Genomic DNA, 18,579 nt, shown 5'->3' on the forward strand with positions numbered 1-18,579 from the left:
CGAACTAAAGATGTATTATGAAAAGTTGCCCGAAATCCTGTCTTGCGTTATCCTTTTTTGATAAATCGCCAACATTAGCTCGATTCGTAAGCTTGAGCGCTGAACTGAACGATGCTCCTTTAATAAAGCAATCATGAGCTTTGGCCTTATTTAAATGAAAGAGCTTTTTATTTATTTGTATAAGATGAAAAGAGGTTAATATTAGTTGTGCCACTAATTAGTTGAACGTAGTTATCGAATGGAGCCTCTGAAATACTTGATCGTGTCTTAATTCATGTACGTTCTCTGTTAATATTGCTGCATCGTTAGTGAATATTAAGTTATATAGGTTGCGATATTAACTCTGAACTCTGAAGTAGAAAACTTGAAAATTATATTCGAAGCACTGAGGTTGGCAATGGTGTGCCTCCCTTAGAGCTCGCTGCAGAACAATTTCCCTTCCAAATATCTGGTAAGGAGTCCGCCCAATGAAAGTCGGTTCGTTGCTGTCGGCTGCAAGTATATTTGGCCCAGGCACACAGGTTAATGTGAAGCATTTGAAAGTTTTTGACGTCGCTGCTGTGCATTTCAGCTGCCTCCAGTTGGCGGATGCCGAAGCCTCCTCACTTCGGAGTAGAGAACTGCTAGCTGCGAACTGCAAACTGCAAACTGCAAACTGCTAGCTGCTAGCTGCTAGCTTGCTAACTGCGAGTGGCATCAGCGTCATCGCTTGACGCTGACTGGTGGCCCCAACGACGCACGCAGCCAGTCGGTTTGCTTTCTGGCACACGTCATGGGAACTTCAAGTGAGCCAGTTAAAGTTGGGAAATCATGGGAGTGAATTATTTTACTTTGCTTAGGGAAAATAAAAACATATTAACATGCCTCTTCTTCGCATTTGCCATGGCAGCGCTCCAGTAGCCGGTGTGGAATTTTTAATTCAATTTATATTGAAGTGGTCGAAGACACAGCAGCCCCACATCGCGTGCCGCTCCAAGTTCTCCTTCTAGGCAGCCGGCTCGGAATGGGAAATGGAATCGGGGCCCGCCTTTGTTTGCCATCCAATAATAATTTTATTTGCGTAGCAGTACAGCCGGAGTCTCTCGAATAATTCATGCGCATCTGTGTTAATATTATGCCGGTCTCCGTTCTCGGACAGCTGAACCCTTTTTCGGCACCGAAACAACCGGATGACTTTGAACTTTTGACACATTTGGCAGTCGGCTGTCATAGTTGGCTAGGGGTAATAGTTCACTGGGGAATTTATGCTTGGCTTGGGTCCGTCCTCTTCCTGGGAATATGAGCTCTTCAGCTACATAAATTCTTTATGCCGCAAATTATGGGACTTGACCTTTGCCGATGTCCGACAGTCGGATAGACGGACTGACGGACGAACAGGCGGACGGTAGGACAGCTCTGCCATCGGAAAGACGGATTGGGGACCGGATTTTGTAATCTTTGACAGATTCGGTGCTGCGTTTCAGCGACCTTCGGTGGCAGCTGTTTGTGTTAACAGAGCTATTATATCTAATTAAGCGGCTTATTCAACTGACACACTAGGCCCAAACTTATTGCCACAAGCCGCATTTCATCGCCTCCACACAGACAGCATCATCAATCATCAATGGCCATCGGACGCACAATTGATGGTCTGAATCGCTCAATTTATGTTGGATTGCATTAGGGAAAAAGTAAAGCATATTTTTTCCACGGCGGCATTTGTCCATTGCTTTACAATAACATATTAATAATAACAATATGCATCATGCGTAGTAAATTTGCTCGCCGTTTTTGCAATTTCTTTATCGAGGTTTATGCAATCACTTTCACAAAATACAAATTGAATTGCGTCTGCCAGGGCATCTGCACTGTATGTACGTACAAAAACGATCAACAATTATACAAATAATGGAAAACACAATTAATAATTGTGAAATTACTATTCATTCCTGTGCATCCGACTTTAAAGCATTAATTAAGAATTTTATTTGCAACGGTGCGCATCCGAGATAGCACTCAGCTCATTCGGTATGATTAATTTCCTGACCCTTTGAGCGATCATTTCGACTGGCACTCGACCCCCTCGTCCCCCCGCCGCATTTATGAGCTGGTCAATCAGCACTTAAAAGCTCCCCAAGTGGATTCTAACAGTATGCTGCTGCGGCTTCTGTTGCCGCCACTGTCCATAATCCATTAGAAAAAGTAGCAAATTATGATTTATTGCACTTTGCCCGAAGAATGGAAAAATTCATGAGAGCCGCAAAGTGTGCGAGCGCTGCAAAGTATGCTCCGCTGAAATGAAGCCAGGATGGCATGGAAGGGGCGGTGGGGGTGGCGGAGGACGGGGCATGGGGTCGTGGAGGCAAAAACTCCAAAGTGGCATACAAAAATGTAAAACTCTTGTAATACCCCAGCCACTGTGCTGGGCCACTCCAACCGCTGATTTAACCAGCTTTGGGGCCACCAAACTTTCGGTCTCGGTGTATTAAGTCGGCGCCCCAATGATGCATGCATGTTGTCTCTGCAATCGTGTAGTGAGCAACAGCAATTAATGCTCTATTTGTGGCATCCAAAGAAACTGGGGGTCTAAGGTCGTCATCCCAATTACACGCTTGAGCAACGTGCGTGTTGCCACTTGGCATTCGGCTCGAGGCTCGTACAATTCCACGCCTAATAAGCACAAAATTGGGTCTTGGCTACCGAGACGCCCCCCAATTTGGACACATTAGATCAGTCATCAGGGCCCGAATGCAGCTGCAGTTGCATTGAGCAAGCATTAGATGGACTCGGACTGAGTTCACAAAGCCAATGATGCGTCGGCTGAGCACCGCCTTAGTTAATAACTCTGACCGAAATACCAGAAAGCAGAGACCGAGAACCGAAAAGTTAGTGCCATTAGCATATACTTAGCACAAGAACCAGTTTCTGCCGCCTCCCCCTTCCCCCCGCCCCTTGTGGTACATAGAATTCGTTCGAGTCTTCGTCTTCTCACAAAAGAAACGGAGAGAAAAGAGAGCAGCCCGGCGAAAATGGGTCAAGAAGTTTCCCACTGATTGGGTTTTGTCTCAATCAACACATCCAAGCAGATCGGCCATTTCGCACATGCAATCATAGATTTTTACAGTCGCGTCGGGATTTATGGGCTTGCATCTTCAGCTCGGAAGCACCAAAAATGCAGCTCGAATCGGGCACAAATTGAATCGCTGAGAAAGAGACAAGCGGCCAGCAGAAAGATCAGAAGCATCAGCGGCGGGCGAAAGGCGCATAATACACCATAATGACCAAATTACTATATTTAGTATGCTAAAAATCGGTCAAAGTGTCAGTGGGTTGTCCGCAGCCGCCTTCATTAGCGGCGCAGAGCAGCGAGTGACGGTTTTGCTTTTTCTTTGCCAAACGCCTGCGCTACCGAACATGATGCTGCAATTTTTGGCATTAACTTCTTTTCACCTGAGCGATGAGTCTGCGCCCGGGCTCTCCAGATCCTAAGTCTGGCTCTCGACGGCGGCCCGAAAGTGTGTCTATCTACACTCGTACGTAGGTACGTTTGTATAGGCAGGCAGCTACCGTCTTGGTGCGTGACCATAGTACGCAACTTCCTGCCCTTTCCACCGCCGAAGGCCCGCGCGATGAGCTCTTCTTTCTAGCCCGACAACTTTCATTTTTGCCGCTGTAGAATATCAAGTCACAATGGCCACAATAAAAAGCGTATCGAACGCATCAATAGGTTATTGGCATTTTTGTGTGCGGTTGTCGGTTGTCTCTTCGAGGCTCTTTGTTTGCTCCCCCATTCATCAGGCAACTCGATTGGATGGGCTCCTCCGTCTTCAAGGGGTTTTGTCGTTGGCCCTTGTTTGTAGTGTATGTATATATTTAACGCGCCTCGAGAGTGTGCACTCGAGGCTCTAAGTGCGCCAATTAGCAACGGCTCAGGGACAGCAAGAAGTGCGGCCGGTACACCTGTATCCCACCTGTGGTCCACCTGTCTCCCAAGAATCCAAATCCACAAATCTTCGAGAGGAAATCGAGAACAACCCATTCACGCCACATCTGCGGACAGAAGCAGAACGAGACACGGATACAGAATAAGCTTCGCAGCAGCAGCAGAAGCAGATGCAGATACAGATACATATACTGGCTCGGAGAGTAGATCGGCGATTGGAGATGAATTTCGGTAACGTTATAAAAATTGAAAGCTACGCATTCAGGTGACCCACATTCACAACTGTCCAGCATTGCTTGGCTTGGTTGCTGCGGTTGTTGTTTTGCCTTATTCTCGGTGGTTCTTAGTGGACTCTCTTGGCCAATGACAAGTTCTGTTGTACGAGTTGTTGGCAAGCATTTGGCCTTTTGGAAAGCAAAAGGGAGAGCGGACAAACAACGTCTGCCCTTCTCTCGATTTTGGCTCGAATCAATCTTTTTGCTAGCACTCCATGTCGTGAAACTTCTGATCACTTATTTCGTGTGTTGTTTTCGTTGTGGCCTATACTCTTCAGGAATTCATAATGCCATACTTTACGCTTTAATTTTAGTCAGATTTGCGGGTAAATTTCCTATTACCGTGAGTGGTTTAATATATATATATAAATATACATGTGAGCGTGATCAGCGTTTTTTGCAAACATTTATTTAGATTAAAAAAAAAGAAAAATATTTCCAAAGTCACCTTCTTTGTGGATGGCAATACTTTTGTCTGGGTTTCAATTGGCACTGTCCCGCATTAATTGTCAAATTTTCGATGACACCTCCGACAATACTTTTCACAACTTTTCGGACTCACATTTTAAGTTTGGGAAAGTAAGCAATTAAAAAATAATTGCCTTGCAAAGCCGTTTACTTCGCATGGCACGTGCACATCCAATTAGACTATTAATAGACAGCAGCCACACACTGATTTACTTAGAAATATTCAAACTATTACTTATAAATGTTTCTGTATCTTCTTATTTGCAGGGGACTTTGATTGCTGCATGAAATTCATATGCAGACTTTGTTGCTGCCGAATTAAAACCAGTAGGTGAGTAACTCTAAGGACGATATCCAAATCTTGTCATTGTAGATTTGTTTGTGTCTCCTGGGATATTATTTATCCGGCTGCATATATAAGGGTCAGGCTCTGGGATGAAACGTTCATCATGGAGGGATAATATTAAGGCTTTACCACTTCATATTTTTTTTACAAGTTCAATGAAAAAGCGTTTTTGAAAGTTTGAGGGGTTTACATCAGGTTTGCACATAACAAGCGCAGTTTATATTTCATTATAAAAGAATTTTTAAGTTTTTAAACATATAATTAAATTAATACCATTAATAAAAGCATTGAATTTAAACAAATGAAGCATGTTTGTGATCATTCTTTTGTTTAATATCAACATTTTTAAAGCACGTTTCGTTTTATCAATTCATTTTAAATTGAATGGATCACATTTTTATGGTACAGAGCACATAAACAAAAAGTGCGTAAGTACCTATAAATATTTCAATTTAATTATTCAAATATTTTTTCCTTCCCCTTAAGGTATATTTTTTTATACCTTTTACCCTGGGCTTAATTGAAACAGTTTAGGCATATGAATGCCAAGGAAAATAAAGTTCCTTCGCTTTCAAATCCCAAATCGTCATATATCAGATATACGGCATATGGCATATGGTAGCTATGATTGTGATATTTTGTCACCGTAATAGGACAAGAATAAATCATCGCAGATTTCAGAAACTTCATCGTCTATATCTACGAGATCTACTTAAAGTCGATGTCGACCTTAAAGAAATTTAGGAACTTAACTTATAAGGGTATCATAACCTAACCAATACACTGAAAATAATGTACTACTACTGCGATTTAAGAAATGGTTGCTATGATAACCATCATTTTGGGTTTGAATTATAGTATGGTTGAGCAAAGATGACATAAGATGAAGATGTGTAAAATGTTACATATTAATTTTCCATTCTTCATTCAAATATTGAATAAGAATCATTTGATTGCCACCCAAAATACTTGTTTTCACAATTCCAGTTTTCTATCGGTGTATCAATACTCAGCTGCACTTGAAATATGGAGCAATAAGTGCTGATATGCAGGTTTGGCATTCGGAAAGGCAGTTTATTGCTAATTTCAGTTGGCAAAAGCTTGGGCATTTTATTAAAAAGCAACGACATCAACATTGCCAACAAAATTATTTCGAATGTCAGCGACAAAAACAGCGGGCTGCCAGCTTACACTCACATCAAATGCAAATAGACGAAGTGGTGGTGCACACAAGCACCCATCCACCCATCCACCCACCCAACCACCCACCCGTCCAAACAAATAGCATTCGATACAGCAGTAAAAACAATCATCGGGCGAGCTGCCAAATGAAACGTTAGGGAAAATCAAACAATTTCGCTCATTGAGCTTTTAAGCCGCTAAGGCCGAATTGTAGGGCGGGGGTCGACGAGCACATGTCATTTTTCAGATACTTTGATGTGCGACAGCCAAAATAAACAGAATTTGGGCCGCCATAGCTCTGCATATTCTGGCCATTTCCACGGACGGACCTGCACTCCGTACAATCCAGTGCCTGTTGGTATACATGTAAATACCGCCAGTCGCTGCCCATCAATTCGATTGAGCCGCCGGAATTCGCAGGGCTTTTTAAATACAATATCGGACCGGACGTGGTCGAAATGCTCTTTCATTCGTCTGGAAGAACAAAGAGACTGAAAAATGGGATGCGAGGCCAAATAAGAAAATACTTAACTTCAATCGCACTTTAAACATTTAAAACTTAACTTCGAAAGAGGGTCAAAAGCATTGGCTTTTCGTACTAAAAGTCTATCTAAAAGTCCTTCCTCTGCTGCGATAAAATATTCGCATCCATTTTATGAGCCAATATTGCATTTTATCATCGAATTGCCAAAAGTTCAGCGCGAGTAATAAAAGTAAATAGTTTCCGGCGCTCCGCTGCAATTTGTTGTTTTTTTTTTTTGGGCAAAACTAATTCAACAATTCGACGGACACTCGGAATTTGCGGTGAGTCCTTCCGATGAAAGGTTCCTGCTGCCGATTGAAAATATTGAGCGCATTGATGGACAATATGTGGGTTCAACAAAGAACAAAAGCCGCCCGGAATTGGTTAGGAACCAGCGTCGAGTATTTACCGCGCAACCGAGCTAATGAAGCTATTAGAGCTGGCCTCGCTGTTGACCAGCACGTCACCTCGAATCCACTCTGCGAACCCGGACCCGAACCAAAGCCAGAACCAGAACCCCGTGGCCCTTTTATTGGGCACGGGAAATGACCATTTTGCACAGCCAACTTCGGCAGAACAAACATTTTTTACTTGATTTGGTCGGGAGCAACCAGCCAGCCAGCCAGCCAGCCAGCCAGAAATAACAAAAGCTGAAAGTGAGTGGAACTGTGGGTGGAAAGCGGTCGCAAAGTTTATGCCAGTTGGTTGATTTCTGTAGCATTTCCGTTTTGTTTCATTTTAATTCTCGAACTGCTCTTTGACCATTTTTGATGGTAAGCACACAAGCACAAACAGAACATACACATACAAACGCCCACAAACACACACACACACACACACACACACACACGAACGCAGGCGGAAGAGGAAGGGAGATGAGATGGGAATATAAAATGAAATAAAATGTTTGACTGCTGCGGAAGTGCGCCATAAGTTTATTTCTTGTGCGCCATTTTGCTTACATATTTTTCGATTGTGCAGCACGCTTTCGGGCGCTGGCCATGTCGATTGCCTAGTTTCGTTGTGTTGGTGTTGGTGTTGGTGTGTGCGGCTTATTGGTCTTTATGCCCCATAATGTAACGGAAATTGTCCAAGTTTTTAAAGGCATAAATGTTTAATTCGAACGCCCCTCCACCCGCTCCGTTGCCTCCTGACTAAATGCTCACTTCACCGCCTTCTCGCAGTAACCTTAGCAGCTGCTGGCCGCCATTAATATTTGCCAACTATTTGCATAAATTAATGTGCGCACACAAAATGTTGCCAAAATATGGCTCTCTGCTCCACGCCTTCCTCCGGCACTTACGTTACGGACCAGCCCTTGATGATAGTCTGCAGTGGGCGTGGCATGTGGGTCTGCTCAGCACCGCTCCTGGATGTGAGCGAGTTTTAATGGCGTTTTAAACCGCCTTTGTTTGAAAGCCAGCTGAAAGCATGCGCCAAACTTTCGCATATGAATGCGAAATGAAATTGCAGTTCGGCCGCCGGCGCGTATATCTCGTGCGAAAGTTTGTCCATCCCGACATAAATTGGGATGGACCCTTAAAGCTGTGCACTAGCATTGGGGAGCAAGTATCTATCAGATACCTTCCCCGTCTCCCCTGTGGAGCCTCCGCAACTAAACAGCTGCAGCTGCTTGTTGACCCTGCCCCAAATTCATAACATGTGGAAGGGTGGGGAGGGGGGCTAGTTCTTGGGGAGCCCATAAATATTCAAATTTCTTAATCAGCTTCCACTAAGCAGCATTTAATTAGAATTTCTGCCAGTCCGACTGAAAGACTCTAATGGAAGCTAACCATCTTAGACAGCTCCGCAGTCTGATGCGCTCCAACTCTGTGCCCAAAATAGATGCGTGGTGCAAGCTGGTTGGTGCAGCTGGCGAAGGGCGAGGGGCTGGTAATTGAGTTTTTAGTAGCTGTTAGCGGTCCCACACCACCTCTTCGCACCACTTAATGGCAAAGATGCGCAGCTACACGCAGCAATTCCCAGCGCGGCGCATTGTTGTGCAAATTAACTATGTACCTGCCCACGAACGCAACCACATGCACATTAGGGCGTTCCAAACTTTGAGCTTGTACTTTGACCTGTTCCCAGTAGCATTTGCGATGGAATTTCTCTCGCAACATCTATACATTATCTTTCGACTAATCAATCGCTTGGCAGCCATGGTAGACCGGAAATTCGTTTGATTAATGTCGAAACTTACTGCAAGCTTGCCACTTAAAACAGTGAGAGCATAGTGTTCTCAGATATTTTAGCATTTTGGACCGCCCTAATGCAGCATCGCAGAGCAAAGGCCCGAAATCACGAGCGCTGGTGCCCGAAATGGAAGTTAAAGTTCCTCGGCACAGGCAGCGGAAACCAAATCAAATTTGCACGAAAAACCAAAGGTAAACTTTGAACGCTGCTGGCGGACAGCTTTCCTCACCCCCTCCCACTCCTACGCCCACTCGCAGAGCCACGCCCACGCCCACGCCCAAACGCATACGCACATGCTGGGACGAACACACATACGCAAATTCGCACGTCGCTTATTTGGTAATTTGCGTGAGTGCGAAAATGCGTTGCGTGTTTGCCTAACATGCAGTCCGTCCATATGACTGCGATGGGGTGCACTCTCTGCAGCAAAGTTCATAAACTTGTACACACCTGAGCCCACAAAGATATGCACGTGCTGGCAGGAGGGCCTGCGATAGGGTCCTAATTGAGTTAGCCAGGGATTTCGGGCGGAAGTATTTAAGCCCTGTGCGGTCAGAACGCCAGTTTCGGCAACTTCCTGTCGCTGGCACAATAAATTCGCATAGCAAATGGGCCAGCGTTTAACTGTGTCAACAGCAGTCAGCCCGACTCGCATCTCAAGGAGAGTAAACAAGCCCGACTTGACGAGCCCGGTCAGAGCGGAGCACCTGCTGCTACTCCGGCCAGCATAAAATGTTAAACAGCAGGCTAATGTCTAAAGGGTGCACGGGCGGAGCGGCCCAAATGCACCACAGCCGACGGGGAGGGAGGACGGGGTGGTGGGCAGCATTGCGCGGCTGCATATATTCCTGCGGCTCCTGCTGCTGTTGACGCTGTCATTGAGGCGGAGACGGCGGGGGAACAACGGAAATTATGCAAAATAGGTAAAGCTGCTTTGGCGAAACTGAACCTCAACTGCAGGCACTAAATTATGTGCTCTGGAGCAAAGCGGTGCGATGAAAGGCGACGCCTCTGGAGGTCCGCAAGGATACTTTAAGGTCGCAGTCCGTTTAAGAAGTCCTCTCTATTTCCAAATCTCTGCCAATGCTCGACTGACTAATCCAAATCGAGTGCTTTAGGAAGCCAGAGGGCACAGAGAAGCTGTTATCTGTCGAAGCCAGCGGAAGGGAGTGCATTCTAATGAACGACAAGCTTACCGAGCCGGAAAAACTTTAGATACTCGATGAATTCAATATATTCTTCATAAATTTGGCTCCCTCTGCTTGTAATTACAAGGTCAATAATTCATCGAACGGATAGAAGCCGAATGCAGTAAAGGGTATCTGCTCAGCCGAACCAGGCTATCAGTCCTGATATCGCTGCCTTAGTGTGAGCCATGCACACGACTATACCACAAATCTTCATAACTGTCCACACATTTAGCGTCCTTGGTAGCCTTCCTCTGGCCACCACCTCGCTTATCTGTCCCAAAGTAAAGTGAGACAAAAAAGTTCCCCTGGGTAACTACACAGTTTCCCCGCCTCCATCTGCAACTGAAACAGGAACGAAGGCATGGCGGCGGTAGTTGTGACAGCACATGGAATCTTATCTAAGGCCCACGCGTTCAACGGCTATTGCAGAACCCAGTTCCAGGACCCAGCTCCGACTTGGCCAGCAGATCCACATGAAATATGTTCTCATGTTTATATTCCAGTAGTTAGCGCCTTTGGCCGGAAGGTCCTCCGCATTTGGATTTGGCTCCACAGCTCCACAGATAGCCCATACCAACCTGCGCTCCTCTGTGCAGGCACACGGAGTGAGTGAGTGTGTATCCTTCCGAGAATGGCTACCCTTCCCTTCGGATTCCCGTTCCGATGGTCCCTGCTACCCGATGCCCAGCTGACAGACTTGGGCCTAGCGTAGCATACTTTCTCCTTTGCCGTGGTCGTCGGTGAGTTTAAAATGCAGTTAAATAATAGATTTAACTCATCTTGGGCTTGGGCACATCGTAATGTAATTCAGGCAACTAGATTATGAAAAGCCCTCGCCTAGGGTTAATTAACATGACTAATGCACTGGAAATAGCTGACACACTGCGGGCACTAATCAGTCCTGGGCCTTCGCACTAGCGGCCAAGTTGGGCTTGAAAGCTCGGCAATTAAGCCGTGCTGATAAAACAGGACAAGTGATTGTGCGAGTCATAACTCAAAAGCACACGGATACGGCCAACATGAGGGTGACGCCCGTGTGCTCCATCGTCATTCAGAGGATGACGCAGCGGGCGACAGAAAAAAGCCAATGAACGAGTGTTGGGATAAGCTCAAAGGGGAAACTCTCGGTGCAAACTTACTCATGGGAGCTTAACCCATTCACATACCCAAAGCAAGCAATCCGAGAGAGCAGTGGAGTGCGATGGAGGCCACCAACACTGACCAGAAGAAACTCAGTTGGGCATGAAAGGATATGACGCCATTTGTACGGAGCAGAGTAAAAGGATTTTGTGCACCTTTCAAGGTCCTTTTTTACAGTTTGTTGACTATAAAGTCCGGGATTGAATGAATGAATGCTTGAATGCCTGATGATTGAATGTGCCAAGGCTGCGGGGCGGTCAGTGGAAGAGGGGCGGCTGTGAACCCCTCTTGGGGTTCATGTTCATACTAATCAGCCACAGCCAGGCGCAGGCAAACCCAATGATCCCTGGGCTCCGCCCAAGCTCCCATCAGCTCCTACCAGCTTGTTTTTGATTATAAATTGAAAATTTGCTGTTGTGCGAAATTTGTGCGAAATCAAAGTTTTTGCGGGGAGATTCGTTTTCCTTTCGGACAACGGGTTTCTCGGACCCAGGCATTTCCATGTGTCACAGCCCCCGACGGAGTGGCCAAGCGCAAAGGGTTGCTCATGTGGAATACAATGGTGTGGGCCAAAAAGGACACGCTAGTTGGCAACAGAATTACCAAGCTATCCCATCCGAACATTCGCATACGGGCCACACGTTTAAATGGAGAATAATTATGACAGTGGACCCAACTCGGCGCAGCTTTAAGGCGTAAATTATTGTTCGCGACAGCAGTGTAAGTGCGCTACAATAAATATATTACAAATGTGATAATGGCAGGCGATTGCATAATGGATTAAGCACGGCCTGGTGTTGATTCCCCTGTCGTTTGTTTGCGGCCTCGCCGGCGCTCTCATTTAAGCCTTTATCAATTCCAATCCGAATAAATATGCGACCGCGAGCGCTGCAGGCAGCAAAGCTGCATCGCTGTTTGCCGTTCTACTTAATTTGAAGCGATTTATTCGCAGTTTAAAGCTTTAACGTTATTATTTAATGCGCGGATGTGCCCGGTTGTCGTTAGCTGGAGCTCACTGTGGCCTGGCCCCAAGACGTACGCCTAGGCGAGTGCAATGCGCGGCGAGCACGCGCCATTTGATAAATTGCGGCAATCAGAACCCCGCCTGTCGCTTAATGCGTGGCTGAAAGTTGAGCGCTGTTGCAACATCAGGTTGCACTTACAAATCACGTGTACGTCGAGCGAAGGCCTGAAAAGGTCCTTCTAATTAATGCCATGAGCGGTGTACTCCTAACGGCGGCCGTCAGGCCAGGGACCCACGTGTCCTAATCCCGCTCACGCCTTAGCACCATAACTTTGGCAGTTGGCGCAGCTGACCGACAGAGCAGCGTAACCGGACAACCGGTCAGCTGGACACCCCGGCAGCAGGAACCGAAACGTGTCCGGACTGGGATCGAATCGGGACAGAGCCATTCAATAGACTGGAGCTCCGACGATGACAATGGGCGGGCGGTTGAAGCCCGATGAGCTACACGTGCGAAGTGGGATAATGCGAGGCAAGGCGATTGTTGTTGAGCCGCAGAAACTTGAAAAACTATAAAGCCAAGAGGAGCTTCGGGTGGGTGCTGGCGCAGGGATTTATTTATAGTGAAGTGGCGTGCCAGTGACAGACAGATTCTACCTTAGTCTTTGTCCGGAGTCTTGGCAGCATTAATATAAGTCCACCTACGTCCTCTCAAAATTCGATCCGCGCAAACAATAACAGTCAGAGCGAAGAATAGACTCTAAGATAAGGGGTATGGCAGCTGAAAAGTTTCATAGCCAAATGAAGATTGGCATAGCGAGATATGTACGTGATGGGAATGGAATGCCGAGCATAATATCGAGCTCCTGCGGCGTGCGAAATCTTTTCCAAAACAATATATGTCATGCACATGCCAAAGCAGAACCTGTGCGGATGTGGCACTGGCAGTCAGTAAATGGCCAATGAATCGACTGAGCACTGCTCGGTGGCAGTGGCAGTGGCAGTGGCACTGGGGGCGGAAAATAAAATGCACATTAGCCGGCCAGAGGCGCTCAACTGCCAGCAGCTGTACTGCAGGAAACACAGCAGCAGTCGGTAGCATGAGCCATATCAACACAGTGTCACCATGACCTCAGGCGAGCAATACATATTGGCAAAATGCTCCAAAGAAACTTAAATTTGTGGAATAATTTGCGTTTAGAACAATCCCTCTTCACTCAGGTCAATGATAATTGCGTTAAAGCTGAACAATTAGCTCAGAAAATCACAGCAATAGTGCCCACTGTGGGGCAGGAGGAAGGAAATGGTTTCGTCGACCAGGACCCAAGAACAATAGCCCGTCGTGTGCCGGCTCTCTCCGCGAAAGAAAAGCGCAAATCGAAATAAATAAATAAAATCAGATGTACCTACTGGCCACGAGAAGGAAAGTTTTCAAGCTGGGCGAACGGCAGGGTCAGAGACTGAAATTACATCTTATGAGCGTCGGGGGCCACGCTCGGGGACTCGGGAGCGTATACGTAACGTAACGGAAACGGAAACAGAGCGATAAAGTTCTGTTAGCGTAGTGTATGGTGAACACCAACCCTCAGCAGCACCCGCGATGTTGTAAAAGTGTGAAAGTACGGAAAGTGCGAGCTCTGGAGGAACCTGGAGCAACCGGTCAGGGGCTTGCTTAAGACAAAAGCCAAGCGCCGCCAGTGGAAAGCGGCGTGTAAATGTCGGCCAACACTTGGCTGCGTTTCCTGGAACGGAAAAACCGATGAAACAGAAATCGGACTCAACAGATTGCTGATACTCCGGGTAGGGCCATTCGTCCGTGAGTGGCGATTGCGCTCGGCTTGGTCCAAATTATGCAATTTCAAGATGACTATGACCTTGACTAATCGCTGGAAAAAGAAATGCGATTTTCCTCAATTTCCTCGCCGCAAGAGACCACTGATTGCTCGACACTCCGGCTGTGTGTACAGGGACAGTAAATGCAATAAGAAACCAGCGGCTAACAAGCAAAAAACAAACCGAAACAAGAAAACTTTCGCCTTGGTTGAAATTCTTAATTTTCGACAAACCCACGGAACGTGACACATTTTCGATGATCGCTTCGGAAGTTTCGCAAACTCCTCTCAACTTTATACAACACTGCCACACACTCGGGTCTAGTCCTGGTGTGATTACCTCGCCGCTTGTCCTCTTTATTTGTGGTTGATTCAGGTATTTAGGTATATCGGTAATATGCGAACACTGGAAGCTAAACATTGTTGGCTTGTCATTTTAATGCCATACTCGTAATTTCTTGCTTGAAACAGGGAGATGTTATTGAAAACATGTCTGCCAGCCAAATGCCCCGAAATGTCATGTGGCTAAATACACCATTTGCCGTTTGATTTATTGCCAGTCTCCCTTCCACATACTATTTGCATATGTTACACCTTTTCAGGTGCCCTGCTTGCTCTGGCCCCAATACATGGAAATTTTGGAGTGATTTGTTTAAACGAACGTCCAATACGTGCGGTGCGGTCTCATTTCCTCTCGTTTCGATCCGTTTGCTTGTCTCTACAGCTGTCAGGTTCAATCTTGGCCACCTCCAGGATGGGGTCCTGAACAGGCGCACTTCTTCAGCTTTTAATGCTTGTGTGCGGCGCTCTCTTTGTGTTTGTCGACCACTTGTCATGTCACTCGCCATCACTGTCGCCCCAGACAATGGCCGTCCGACCAATCTGTTCTGGCACCTCACCTCAGTTAACTTCTCGGAGGAAGCTCCTTCCAAAGGGTGAGCCACTCTGCGGAGTGGCATTTCATTTACATTTCAATGTCGCCCGCTTTCGGCACTGACAGTCGTTACTTTCCGTTACAAATCAATTGCCAACTTATGGCCGTGACGAGCCTTTCGTCGCAAATCTCGGTGGACCGTGAGCCCCTGTGACACCAGACCCGCACTATTCTGAAATATTTACGCCCGATTTATGTTAATTTGCCCGTACTCCTCCCGCCGTTCTCCGGCCGTAAAACGAACGGAGAAAATCAAAAATAGCACTAAAAGTGCCAATGCCGTCAGCAACCAGTCAACGAGCATACTTTTATGGGCAGGCCTCGGTATTTTTAGGCGATTTTTTCCACATTGGCCAGGAATTGTTTGGCTATCTGCTGTATATGACTTGGTTTCATCGCCCGTTTCGGTGCGTATACGTGATGTGGCAAAACTTGTCGGGCTCACAAGGACAAGGGTCGTGGGGGATGGAAACGTGCGTGTATGTGCCATGTGCCGTGTGCCATGTGCCAGTGTGTGCGTGTAGTGAGGGTGGCGGAATACGTTTCTGTTAGCTAACATTTTGACAGCATGGGCTTTAAGTTGTCAGCGCATTCTTCGGCTCTGCTGCCGCTGTTGGCCATTGTGCTTATTAACATATTGCCTGTTTGTTGTTTCCCTCGTGTCGCGCCATTGTCAATTCATTTGTGTTATCACACACACGCGTACAGAAGAGGCTTAGTGCCGCAGCGCAGAGCAGGAAAACTGTCAAAATGGCAGCCAAGTATTGGCACAGATTTTCGAAGCTGATAGCAAGTGACAGACAAGAGCAAAGAAGCAAAGGAGGTTGCTGTATAAAAATAAAGTAATTTCCCCCGGTGCCTACAGGCGGATTGATCTTCCAGGTCTTCCCTGCTCCATTCACAGCCGCTCTAAGATATTGCGAATCTCTAATTTCCGTCAGGTATATTCCGCATTCCGCATTCCGCAATGCAGCCGGCCATTTTCGGGAGGCAGTGCCTCATACTGCCACGCCTAAGGCCAAATTGCCAGGCACTTAGGCCACGGCACTGAAAGCATGCTTTACTGCAAAGACGCCGCCTTCAATGGCATTACTTCACCCACTCGCCTCATGTGGCTGCTCGTTATTATTAGCATAATTACAGGCGCATTAGCGTGCCGGGTTTCAGGTGCTTGGCAATTTGCCTGCTGCCAGGACGCCTGATTATGATAGGGCCTAAAAGCGGGACGCATCCACAATGCACCTCCTGCAGTGCCGCTTAAGCGCTTAAAGTTGCGCAGTTTCTTTAAGGGTACCGCGTTTTATGCAAATTTTCCACGGCATTCTTTACGCTCGCCTTCATTAACATTTCATTAATTAGTTTTTTATTCCACTTTGCAGCTTTTTCTTGATGTTTATGCAGCGTCCTTCGACACCAAGCACCAATCGGATTCAGTGAGCCAAAGGTCCTGACCTCTCGAAAGCAGAAGGAAGAGGAAAGCCATTTTAAGATTAGAACGAGGCTGAAACACAAACAAACGCCCGCTCCGCGCAGGGACTTCACCACTCCACAATGCGTCTGCCGCGCACTTTTCCAGCGCTTTGGCTCTGGGCCATGCTACCCTTGGCCACCCCCGGCATTCTGGGCTATCCAAACACCCAGCCACAGCCGGCACTGGTCACCTATGTGACCACCTCGTCGTCGTCCAGTCAGCGGAGCCACTCCGCCAGTCCGCACATGCAGCCCGCATTCGTCTATGACTCACCCCTTCCGGAAGAGGAAGAAGGTTCCAAGCATTCCCTGGCCACATCCACATCCGCATCCGATGTCCGGCACGAGAAGACAACCGAGTCATCAAAGAAAGTCATAGGTTCCAGGTGAGTACACACACGGGTTTTGCACTGGGACTTACGCTCATCAGAATTAGGGAATCAACACTGAACTTCTTACCACTGCGAGTATCACTGAAAATAACTTCGTTCAAATATCCGACTCGCCTAGTATAAATAGTAAATATAGTATCGAAATTAGATTAGTTTTCCGAAAAATAAGCGAGAGAAATATACTTAAATATTATCAGATTGAGCTGGATTATATTGTTTTTAATCTCCAATCTTATTATTTCCTGTGCAGAAGGGTGCGCTATCTTTCCACTTCTATTTTTCTTGCCCTTTGTTTGCTGTTTCCATCGGTGTTGCTGTTGCTAAGGAAAATCTTTTGTTTGCGCAGCTTTTTGCAATTTTTGCCACTAATTGAAATAGAATTTCTGCTTTGTTGTAGCTGCCGTTCCGATTGAAGGGCGTGGGTTGGTCAGGCTGGGCCCTCGCCTTAGTATTTTTAATTAATTTGCTCTCAGGCCGCAAAGCGTGCTGGAGCGGGCGGAAAGCATAGCATACTTTGTGGCACGCGTTTGGAATCCCATCGAGTTGGCGTCGGTTCGAAGGTAGAAGGTGGTGTAGCCAGGCAAGGTGGGCCACAATCGAGGGCCAGACAACGCTGTCCAAATGAAGTGCTCATTAACTTTAAATCAATGCTAATCAATTATTGAAGTGGGCCCCAAAACGGCTTAGCATTAATCAATAGATATGGAATAAGCACAGGACCACAGGTAAACCGAATTTATGGGCACACTTTTCGTTTTCTGTGGCAGCCCTTCGTTTTCTCAACTGACCCAAAGACGTTCATATTAACGGGTTAAGGTTTTTATACTAATTCCACTCTTTACATTCTGCGTCAGCTGTTCGCCCTCCTTTTTTCCCACCCACCGTCGGTAATGACTGCGAGCTGTTGCCTGTGATGGTGATAACGATGATAATGACTTTGATGACTCGCAGCTCCGTGCTGGCAACTAGCAAAAGCAGTCAGGCGCAACTGCAATACTCGTATTTACATGTATTTTCGAATGTGCTGCAATGCCCTCTGGATTCCAATTAAAACCAATTCTTTGGGTCTTGTGCCACAAAACGTCACTTGGCCGGCAATGCTTACCTAAAAATTTAATTGGAAATAAGTCAATAAATCATTTATATTTGCCCCAAAGGCCAGATCGGACTAAGCTGCAAATCGTTGGGATGCAGTGGAAAATTCACTTAAATGCTACCGAATATTTTCGTCCTAATCCCATTGCAACACATTTCTGCACTTAATATTCGCATGAACGGATTTGCCTCCACCGCGCTGATGATTTTGACGAGGCATCATACCCGGCTTATGGCATATGGCATATGATTGCATGTGTGTGTGTCCCTACATACATACATATATAGTGTGTGTGTTGCAGCTGCATATGACTAAGCACGCTTCGACTCACGTGCTTAAATGTTAATGATGTGCTCATGCCACAAGCGGAATTACTTGCATACTCATATCATACAGACGCACTCACAGACGCAACATAACATATGTAAAGCGTAGTGTGTGCCGAGATATTTGCATTAAGCGCTGCACAAATGCAGATAGGGATACAGACGCAGTTGCGTCCGTTGGAGGAGGATGGCTGGCTGACTGCGTGACTTTCTCCAACTATTGCATAGTTTTCAATTTCCATTAAAATGGCAGCGTTGCGCCGCCAAGTATGCAACGCGACAAGGATAAACGATAACGATACATCCCCTAAACAGCTTTATAC

The 18,579-nt window shown here is 46.4% G+C and overlaps 1 protein-coding gene across 2 annotated transcripts in view; it reads left to right on the plus strand.

The window, feature by feature from the left end:
* Positions 1-18,579, plus strand: part of LOC6619136 (mucin-5AC) — a 30,020-nt gene that overhangs the window by 3,095 nt on the left and 8,346 nt on the right. The window contains exons 1-3 of one of the 2 annotated variants that reach the window (XM_032715871.1): positions 4,135-4,153; positions 4,933-4,996; positions 16,352-16,828. In XM_032715871.1, coding sequence (XP_032571762.1) covers positions 16,524-16,828 — 305 coding nt within the window. In that variant the 5' untranslated portion in view covers positions 4,135-4,153; positions 4,933-4,996; positions 16,352-16,523. Of the gene's footprint in view, positions 1-4,134; positions 4,154-4,932; positions 4,997-16,351; positions 16,829-18,579 lie in introns of those variants that run through there. The other variant, XM_032715870.1, reaches the window with a different exon arrangement.

This window comes from Drosophila sechellia, chromosome 2R (genome assembly GCF_004382195.2).
Source record: "Drosophila sechellia strain sech25 chromosome 2R, ASM438219v1, whole genome shotgun sequence".
NCBI lineage: Eukaryota > Metazoa > Arthropoda > Insecta > Diptera > Drosophilidae > Drosophila > Drosophila sechellia.